At 50.0% G+C, this 10,843-nt stretch overlaps 1 protein-coding gene across 1 annotated transcript; it reads left to right on the top strand.

Annotated features, from left to right (window-relative positions):
* The first annotated feature begins 1,338 nt into the window (after positions 1-1,338).
* On the top strand, positions 1,339-4,200 carry LOC123111525 (uncharacterized). The gene is made up of 2 exons (XM_044532329.1): positions 1,339-1,656; positions 3,872-4,200. The coding sequence occupies exons 1-2, from the start codon at positions 1,416-1,418 to the stop codon at positions 4,024-4,026; spliced, it is 396 nt and encodes a 131-aa protein (XP_044388264.1). The 5' UTR covers positions 1,339-1,415; the 3' UTR covers positions 4,027-4,200.
* The last annotated feature ends 6,643 nt before the right edge of the window (positions 4,201-10,843 follow it).

The raw sequence follows: 10,843 nt of genomic DNA, 5'->3' as shown, positions 1-10,843 counted from the left end.
ATTGGCTAGGTGTCACTTGGGAGCCTCCGACAAGATTGTGGAGTTGAAACAAGGAGTTTGTAAGGGCAAGGAGATCGCCTACTTCGTGAAGATCTACCGCTAGTGAAGCAAGTCCTTCGTGGGTGACGGCCATGGTGGGATAGACAAGGTTGCTTCTTCATGGACCCTTCTTGGGTGGAGCCCTCCGTGGACTCGCGCAACCGTTACCCTTCGTGGGTTGAAGTCTCCTTCAACGTGGATGTACGATAGCACCACCTATCGGAACCACGCCAAAAACATCCGTGTCCCCAATTGCGTTTGAATCCTTCAAAACCCTTCCCTTTACATTCTTGCAAGTTGCATGCTTTACTTTCCGCTGCTCATATACTCTTTGCATGCTTGCTTGCTATATGTTGTGAATGTTAAATTTGTGCCTAAACTCCACTTAAACTTAAAAATGGTTAAAAGCTGCAACTTTGGTACTAAGTGTCTAATCACCCCCCTCTAGACAGCTCTTCTCAAGGTCCTACATAAATATTTAATGGCATCGTTACATGATGATGAAAAAATAAAATCAAACAAATAATGTAATCGCAATTAAGGAAAGAAATCTAGAGAATTGGTCTCGGGCAGGGGGGCTTGAGAAAGAGGGACGGGGAAGGGAGATGAGCTCTTGTGTATGCCTTTTTTATATATAGAAAAAGAGAGTGCATATTCTCTTTGTACGTGAAGTGTGTACATGAATTGACTTATGTGGGCCAAGCCTAAATAATGAACATAAACAGAATAACTCTTTCCAACCAAACAACAAACTCTATCTAAAAAAATCAACATAGTAAAGATAGTTAATTTTTTAAAATAGTTTTACATATGTTCACACTTTTTAAAGACTGGTCAAAATTTTCAAAAAAATATATTTTTGAAATTTATTAAAAATTTCAAATGACGTTCTCCTTAAAAAATCCAATTTTAATAAAAAGTTCACTTTAAAAAAAATCATGTTTTTTCTAAAAGCAAAAAAAAAAAATCAAACTATTTCATGAACCACTACTCTTCTGTCAGACGAAGAACACTAAGATGCCTTTTTAACATCCAAACTTCATACTCCGAAAATCAGCAATCAATGTAAACTTAGTATAGATGTTTATCAGAATTGAATATAAACTATGGTGCGTAATAACACATGAATCAGATTTTACGAGTTTCTACATCTGTTGCAACGCACGGACATTTATACTAATTTTCTATAAAAATAGTTAAACTTAAAAATGTTTGACTTAAAACAAAGTTCTTAATTATTTTGGATAACGTTTTTAGGAACTTTCTAGTATGCATACAGCCGGAATGGGGAACACCGGGCGCACCACACAAGACCTAGTGCCCAGGTACGTTTCCCTGCCTCCCACCCTAACCTAGCAACCTACCACCTCTCACCGATGGCGACGACGAGCTCCCCTCGTCTCCTACCTATCCCCCCCTCCACCTCCACCTACACCTCCTCCGCCCTCCCACCAGTCTGTCCTTCCCGCCTCCGCTTCAATCCACCAGCAGCAGCAGCAGGCGCGGTTTCTACTTCCGCCTTGGGCCGTGGCTGCAGTTCTTGGCTCAGCCTCCGCTGCCGAAGCGCTGCCGGACCCTTGCCGCCCTCCTCCGAGCCACCGCCCCCATCTCCTCAAGGTAGCGCCACTGCCTTGCACCTCTCCGTTTGCTTACTGTAGTTTTTATGCTACTCTCCAATCAGTTGTAGTTAGGGGTTAGAGGCTCTAGAGGATTGATTTTCAGTTCATTGTTGCTGGTCATTTCGGGAGCTCTTGAAAGCCGTCTCTCACGAACTTAAATTGGCATTTTGGGGGATTGGAAAAAGCACCTTACAAATTTCCGCCAAGATAATACCCGTGGCCGAATGAGGGGCGGAGCCTGACCGTATCTTACCAAAAAATAGATTGTTGCATAATTGTTTCCATATTTTTCTTGAACACAGTACAATCGAAGCCGCTCACATAGACTCAACCCTATGAACGCACGCACGCACACCCTATCCCTGTGAGCACCTCCGAGAGACTGAGCCGACATATCATCTAAAATTTTACGAAGTCACAACAGATGCCTTCGTTGTCAACGGGATGTCTCCTCCCATTGAACGTACATCGCAGGAAGGCCTGAAATAAATCCAGGAAAATGTGAGCACCAATGTCAAGTCTAGGACTTGAATGGTGGGCTGGGGATATCACTGTCCTCCTAACCATCCAACCACAGGTTGGCTCGCTAAATGTTTCCATATTTGAGGCATTACTTTCCCGTGGGTGCGAATTCATGTTCAATGGGATTCATCTTGGTTCAAACGAAAAATATACTAGTTTGTTTAGTTAAGATAAGATGACTTGTAACCTAGGAGTTCTTCTACGGTACCCTCAATGATCATGGAGTGTCTATCTATGTCAATCCAATGGATAAGCTTCATCCATACTCCAACCAACTCTTCCATTACTACCTTAAAAAACTGAGTGCCCTGCTTTGAAGGGTAAAATGGTATTCTTAGGGGACCTAAAGCTTCCTGAACACCAGCATCAGCCTTAAGCTGATGGACGACCTGCAGAATTGGCGTGATTTTATTGGCGAACATTCCTTTCACGCCAGATAGCCCAAACCACCTAGACACACAGGCAGTCCAGTCTCTTCCTGTCTATGCCGTGGTAGACGTCCCTCACAGCAGTCCACCATGGAATGAGCTCCTGGTCCATGGTGGGTGCGACAGCCTGAAGATTGGCCCACTGAAGAAGAGAGCTCCATATGATGTTGGCAATGGTGCAACGCACACATAGGTTGCTAATTTGTTGTCAAGTTAATGTCTCTTAGCCAACTCTAGTTCATTCTTCTTGCCAATGTTGGCCAACTCATGGCAAAGCAAAAGCTTGGCCAAATATTTGGCTTGTAGAGCAAACTTGGGCTAAAACCAAACATAGCCATAATGTCCTCAGGACACCCTGAAGCACCTCGATGTGGTGGAATTCTTGGGTCAACCCATGTATAGTCCCAATCAAAATCCTCAATGACCAAAGGGTCATAGCTTTTGCCGCCCATCTTCTCGCACCTCTTTTCAAACCTACTCACACCAAGTCATTCAATGTTTGGTGTTCTAACCGGTTCCTTTTCTTTGTGTGGATCTAAATAGCTTGCGTCAATTACTATTGAATAAATACAAAGACTTTACTAGGTGACACACAAACTCAAACATGGTCTAACCTCACAGCCGGATCATGAAGCACAAAGTCTAACAATACACTTTGCAAACATTTGTAGTTCATTGGCCTAGGGCTTGTACCCTGAACCTCATTGACAAGAGGTTTCAGTTGCAGTCTCAAATTGCCTAGAGCTTGCAACATTCAATGGTATATACCATACGCGTAGAAGAACAATGCCCACTGCATCTTCACATAGTGTCTCTCTTCCTTAGTCTTTAAGCTGGAGTCCGTGGTGTTTTGAGAACACCCAGAGTGTCTTTCATCAACAAGATCCGCAGGTTTTCTTCGAAGCATGTCAGCAATAGGTTATTTTGAGAAGCAGATACATCCAATCAGAAATTAATTACCTTACTTGGTTACTGAAGTTCATCAATACTTATTGCATCTGGGGGCTCTGGACTGGAACACTCAATCTGGATTGTCAAGGTCAACGTTAAGAGTTAATATTGTTTGAGCCTTCAGCCAGCAGAGCAATGGAATGGTTTTTGTACATATGTTCTTATGAAGTGAGGATCCATCAGTTCTCTACATTTTAGCACATGGTTTTCTTGTGTATGGCAGTTTCTCCCTCAAAATTTTAAGTCCTACATAATGGTTGCATGCTTGTGACATGGCTGCATGTAATTGATCTTGTTTTTTCTTTTGGGCAGATTGGCAAGAGAGGTTGTCAAGATTACAGGATATGTTACGGATATTCTTTGCAGTTCTGTTCTGGATGTCACTGTTTTTCTGGGGCAGTGCTTGGGGTGGAAGTAACAACTCAGGTGGCAAGAAAGGCCAACGATTTCGAAACAAATCCAAGTGAATAAGCCCTAGGAGTGGTTACAGTCTCACTTTTACTGGTATATATATAACTTTCCTGTGTTCGTATGAACAAGCAAGTGGTATTATACATCCTGCTCAGATGCAGTGTATTCGCATGTATTCAAATGTAACATTGTATGTAGTGCTGCAAAGCTTCTCTTTGATACTCCACCCATTCCACAATGTAGTGCCTATAGTTTTTTATGAAAGTCAAACTTTGCCAACTTTGACCAAGTGTATAGAGAAAACTGTCTACATCTACAATACCAAACATGTACATTCTGAAAATATAACTCATGATGTATTCAATGATGTGCATTTGGCTTTCTAGATGTACCTACTTTTCTCTATAAATATGGTCAAACTTTGCAATGTTTGACTTTTGCAAAAATCTATAGGCACTACATTATAGAATCGGAGGAAGTATATGATATGCCACGCGAGGTGGACGAAAATTAGGGATATGCTATTATGCTGAGAGTACCCATGTTCATTGAGTGCAAATTATATGATATCACAGTGGAAGCTAAAGTCAAACGTGTCTCCCCTTTGCTGTATTTGACATGATAACTGACGGAGACCGCACGTAGGGGTATGTAGCCAGTTGCTTCTCATTTGATAGTGGCACACACTGAATTCGTCACGTTTCAATGGCTGACACCGAATATCAGAATTTCTTAGTGACTCGAACGGAAGTATTCCTAGAACGAATGCTAGATGACTAATTTATTTTTGATATTGATAGCTTTGTTCTAACCGTCTTGGCCTAACAGGCTTGTTTATTAACATTGCCTGTGCTCTAACTATGCTAAGTTTTCATGTCAAAAAAAGTTACGAGTTATATAGGACGAGGGGCCGAGTAGCGCGTTTTGGTGTCCAGCTCATCTGCACCCGGTTAGAAAAAATTCGTAAACAATTCAAATAAAAATAAAAAATTCTGATTTTTTTTGGACGATAGACAATTTGATTTGCGTGAGGCCTGCTTTAAATTTCAAGTCATTTGGACATCTGAACAGCTCTCAGCAAAAAAGACAAATCAGGCCAAAACAGTACATAAACAGTAAACATTTTCACATACCCCCAATTTGTCCTTTTTGTTGAGAGCTCCTCAAATGTTCAAATGATTTGAAAATTAGAGCGGACCTCAGGCATCAAATTGTCTACCGCATAAACAAAATTGGATTTTTTTTTTGAAATTTTCTAGTGTTTGTTTCGATTTTTTTCGCCAGCGAGGGTGCAGATGAGCTCAGGTGCAGAGATGGATTTTCATGGGGCGCCATGCTAGATAGCACGCCATTGTCCCAGCCTATTGTGCAAACAGGTCAAATTGTGAAAAGTAATTGGATTCAGTCCATTTTATGCTGAATTTTTTTAAAAAGTGAAATATGTCCATTTTCACAGTGTAGGCACTGTCAAATTATGTACAGATGGCGAGAACAGAACATAGCCCGATATAGGTTCACGCTCCCTCTCTCCCTCTCGCTCTCGCTCTCCCTTCGCGTCGGCGGCTACTCCGGCCCCGGCGGCCACCTCTCCCCGCCGTCTCCACTCCGGAGCCGGCGTCCAAGCATGGCTGAGAGGGTCTCGCTGTCTGCGGCGTCGTCCGACATGCCGTCTCCCCCTTCCCCCTCTCCATGCCCTAGGCCGGTGTTGCGGTCGCTTCTGGTGGTTCCCGACGTCGTGGGCACGGCACACGGGCCAATCGTGCAGGGCGCGCCGTCTCGCCCCATGGGGACGTCGCAGCCGGAGTGGCAGACCCGTGGAGGCCGGGGTGGCCTGGCGCCGCGCCGGCGGTCGCCGCCGCGCCAGATCCGGCGGTCCCTTCCTGGCAGGTGGCCTGACGTCCTTCCCTCCTCCAGGCCGCCGCGTGGGCGCATTCCAGAGATGCTCATCGGCTGCTGCTACAACTGCGGCGATGAGAGGCACATGTCGGCCATGTGTGTGTGTGTTGCGGGGAGGTGGGGCACATCTCAAAGAACCGCGCTTTGCCGCGCCATCGGCCTCGTTCGCGCAGTTCGTCTCCGGAGGATCGGCCTAGGCCGCCGACGGTGCTTCGGCCTCGGTTGCCGCCCTCCTCGCCGGTTGGGGCGCCGTCCGCGCCGGTTCCGCCGGCCATGGTGGCGGCGGGGCCCTCGCGTCTGCCGCCTCCTTCTCCTCCGCCAGGTCCGCCCCCTCCGGGTGCGGTGCGGGTCGGGGTCTCGTGGAGCCAATTGGTCCGGTCGGGAGCCGAGTCGGTGGCCAGTGTGGCGGGGCCGGGCTTCTATGTGCCCTTTGCGCCGGCCGGTGCGCATGGCGTGTCTTCGGGTGCTTCGCAAGCCTTGGTGGAGGAGCAGGTTGACTGCTGTTTCATGGAGACTGGTCCGAATATTCGGGCCATGTAGGATGAGCTGTCTCGAGCGGTGGTGGTCTCGGTGGTCGGTTCGAGGCGGCTGGCGGATCTGGCGGCGGTGGCGGCCGCCATCGTCGAGGAGTTCGAGCTGGCGCCTTTGGACATGTCGATCAGGGCGTTCGTTCCTGAGGATTTTCTGGTCCTCTGTCGCTCGGTGGAAATCAGGAACGGGATGGTCAGGCGAGGCAGGGCGGGCACACCGCAGTTCGACCTCATGCTCAGTCCGTGGTCGCGCAGGGTTGGGGCGACGGCGATCACCATGCCTTTCCTCGTGCCGCTGGCGTTGCGGGGCGTGTCGGCGAACGCCTGGACCAGGAGAACGGCTGATACTCTGCTCCATGGCCTGGGCATTGTGGTCAAGGTGGCGGCGTCTACGGAGGCGAGGAATGACATGTCGGGGTTTCGAGTGTGGCTGCGCACTGATGAGCCGGCGAGGATCCCATCCCGGTGCATCCTCGTTGTGGAAGAGCCGGACAGGAGGGGCGCTCGGGCTCTGGGAGTGGTCGATGCACCGGATGCGCTGTGGTACCCGATCTCCATTGTTCAGGAGGATGGTGCTGTTTGGTTGGGGGCACAGGTGGATGCGCCGCCGCCGCCTTCACCGCCGTCGGAGGGGCGTGATCGGGATGGCCCGGGATCTGCGGGGGCTCAGCGAGGCCGTGGCCCTCCTGTGGGTGGGGTTCAGGAGCGGCGTTCGGCTCCGCCTTGTGGCTCATCAGCGGCAGCCTCGTCGGCGGGATCGGCGCCAATCGAAGGACGTCAAAGAGAAGTTCAAACTGGTCTCCTGGATGATCAAGGCAAAGTGGCGATTTGGGTACGCGGGTGGATGACTCGGCCTATGCGATCATGGGACCAGGTGAGACAGAGGTGGTCGGCTCGGAGGGTTCAATCGGTTCGTTGGAAGCTAGCGATGGGGGAGCCCGGATTGGTTGCTGGGAACCGAGCTCGATGGAAAGTGTGGTGGGGCCAAACAGGGAGGTGGTTGGGCCTCGGGTGGAGTGTGACTCTACGCGGCAAGGCAGCAATGGCGGGGCCGGTCTGGAATTGTCGCAGCCGGATCGCCTGGCTACCATTGGCTCTCCGAGCGCTGATGGTTGCGGTGGGCCCGGGGTCGGAGCGGCGCAGCCCGTGGAGGAGCAGGAATCACTGTCCACGCCTGGGGCGTCGCGGGTGCTCAGGTTCGGGCAGTGGGCCCTATCCATGCAGGAGGTGGATGCGACAAACGAACTGGTTGGTGGCGGGATTCGCATGAGGACCGAGGCGGATCGGATCGATTCTGCCAGTTCGGGATTGGTGGGATCTGGGGCTAGAGATTCGGCGAGAAGTGGGCCCGAGTTGCATGCGGATGGGATGTACCCATGCACGCAGGATTTTGGGGAGGGCTGGTTTGTGGTGAGTCTTTCCGAGCAGGCTGGCACGCCGCTGGCGGATGCGGCAGGGGTGGAAGCGCGTCCGGCCTCCACGTCGCCCCGGGATCAGGTGGCCAGGATATGCGCGGAGCTCAGGCAGGATCTATCGCCCTGCTGGCGCAACCGGTGAGCAGGAACCCACCTCAAAAGAAAAGGAAGCCAAGGCAGAATCATGTACCTATTTCCTCCCTGCGTCGAAGTGTCAGGCTGGCCAAGGGTGGGCGCACGTGAAGGCTTCCAGGCAGCAGGCGGTACTCATCAGGAAATTGTGCCTTGCGCATGAGGGAGATGTGATCTCGGATGAGGCTCTTCAAGCCTACGTGGACTTGTTTGACAAGCCACTGGTGGAGAGTCACATGAAGGCAATTTTGTCCTTGTCCGGTTGGGATTCAGAAGCGTTGTCGTTAGTGGGAGATGAGGACGGTGTGATGGTTGAGCCGTAGTGCCGTGATGCACCGGGGTGGTCATGGTGGGTTTTGTAATGGCTGCACAACCTCCGAAAATTTTGGTGTGGAACGTGCGTGGACTTAACTCCATAGCACGGCGTAGCGCGGTTTTTCAGGTCATGGAGGCGTCTAGGGCTAGCGTTGTTTGCCTCCAGGAGACAAAGATGGAGATCATGTCGAGTGAGCTTGTAAACCAATGCTTGGGTAATAAATTTGAGGAGTTTTATTATGTGCTGGCTGTAGGCACACGTGGGGGCATCCTACTCGCGTGGGATAAAATGGTGGTGTTGGCCTCCAATAGGCATGTCACGGAGAACACAATTACGGCGTTCTTCAAGAAGGGCGAGGTCATGTGGTGTTTGACGGGTGTGTATGGACCTCAGGGGGATGCGGAAAAGGTGGAGTTCTTGCAAGAACTGAGAGAGGTGCGTGACCTACACGCTGGCCCGTGGGCAGTCGTGGGGGACTTCAATCTTTTGGTTAACCTAGAAGACAAGAATAATTCAATGATCAATAGGAGAATGATGGCTAGGTTCCGGTCATTGCTGAATGCCCTGGACTTAAAGAGTTATACTTGAACGGTAGGAGGTACACGTGGTCAAACGAAAGGAGAAACGCCACACTAGAGAAAATTGATCACATTTTCGTTACCAACACCTGGGAGGACATTTTTCCGCGGAACTTGTTGACGGCTCTTGGCACGGCAATCTCGGATCATTCCCCCCTCTTTGTGGATTTGGACGCGGATTTTCACGTGGGCAAGCGCTTTAAGTTTGAAAGCTTCTGGCCGAAGGCCGAGGGCTTTCTGGATGTCGTTCAGGAGGCATGGCATGCAGTGCCGTCGGAAGGAAACCCCTTCTTGTCCCTAGATAACAAACTTCATGCGACGGCCATGGCTTTGCAAAGGTGGAGTGACAAGTGGATTGGAAATGTTAAGCTTCAAATTGCCTTGGCAATGGAGATTATTGGTCGGCCGGACAAGGCTGCAGACTCGCGCCAGCTGGCGGATATCGAGCATGGCTTGAGGAAGTTACTGAAGAGGAAGCTACTTGGACTTTGTTCGCTTGAGAGATCCATTGCGAGGCAGTGTTCACGGATTTGGCAGCTTAAAGAGGGGGAGGAAAACACGGCTTTCTTCCAGCGGCAGGCAAGATATAGGCAAAAGAAGAATGTGATCACTTCTTTGAGCCACGAGGAGGTTCTTTACACTGGGCAGGAGAGCATAGCGAAGGTAGTGGATGACTACTACGATGCCTTGTTCGGTGTCTCGGCTCAGCGGCTGACCTCGATCAACTTGGACTTGCTGGATCTCCCTTGTATGGACCTTGCGCACCTCAAGGCCCCGTTTGAGGAGGAGGAGGCCGAGAGGATTATTAAAGAAATGCTGTTGGACAAGGCACCTGGCCCGGACGGTTTCACTGGCCGTTTCTTTGTTTCCTGCTGGCACATCATCAAGCAGGATTTTATGAAGGCCCTGCGGCAGTTCCATGCGGGTGACATGAGAGGGTTGGCGTCTATTAACAAGGTGCTAGTTTCCCTCCTACCCAAGATCCAGGGAGTGGTGGATGTGAAAGATTTTAGACCGGTGAGCCTTATAAGTGGACCAGTGAAGATCTTCGACAAAATTTTGGCATCCAGGCTTGCAGTGGACCTGCCGAGGATGGTGGGGCACCACCAGAGTGCATTTGTGCATGGTCGGTCGCTGCATGACAATTTTATGTTGGTGCGATGCACATCTAGGAGATTGCATGCGTTGAAGCGCCCATCAATCCTGCTTAAGCTGGACATCACGAAAGCCTTCGATACAATCCGGTGGCCTTTTCTTCTTCAAGTGTTGCAGAGATTGGGATTCAGAGCCAAATGGATTTCGTGGATGTGTGGACTGTTGGCAACCTCCTCCACAAGGATCACGGTTAATGGTATGCCTGGTAGGCCGATCTTTCCATGCCAAGGCTTCGGGCAAGGAGACCCCCTTTCACCTATACTCTTCATTTTGTGCATGGAGCCATTGCGGGCGCTTTTCAAGTTTGCAACAGAAAGGGGGCTCCTGGCGTCGTTGGCGCGTTCGGGGCTAAAACAGTGAGTTTCCATGTTTGCTGACGACGTGGTCACCTTTCTCAAGCCCAATGAATTGGAAACAAGGACGTGTGATGCTATTCTCAGGCTTTTTGGTCAGGCCTCGGGTTTGGTGGTGAACTGGAGCAAAAGCTCGGCTATTCCGATTAGATGCTCGACGAAAGAGAGGGATTTGGTGGTGAGCATCTTGGGCTGCTCTGCTGGTACGTTTCTGTGCAGATACCTCGGCCTCCCTTTAACCCTTAGGAAGCCAACGGCGGCGCAGCTCCAGGATCTGGTGGACAAGGTTGGGGATGCGCTACCTTTGTGGAAGGCCTCCCTACTCCCAAAGAGTAGCCACATGCTCCTCATCCATTCGGTGATGTGTGTGATCCCCGTGCACTCCATGCTGGCGTTGGACTTGCCTGCAAAGACAATTTCTGTGCTTTCGAAGATTTGTCGGGGTTTCTTGTGGTGTGGTAAGAAGGAGGCATGCGGAGGCAACTGCTCAGTTTCATG

The sequence above is a fragment of the Triticum aestivum genome, chromosome 5B, assembly GCF_018294505.1.
Source record: "Triticum aestivum cultivar Chinese Spring chromosome 5B, IWGSC CS RefSeq v2.1, whole genome shotgun sequence".
Classification (NCBI taxonomy): Eukaryota; Viridiplantae; Streptophyta; class Magnoliopsida; order Poales; family Poaceae; genus Triticum; species Triticum aestivum.
Note: the sequence above shows the minus strand (reverse complement) of the source record. Positions and strands in the feature narration are given on the sequence as shown.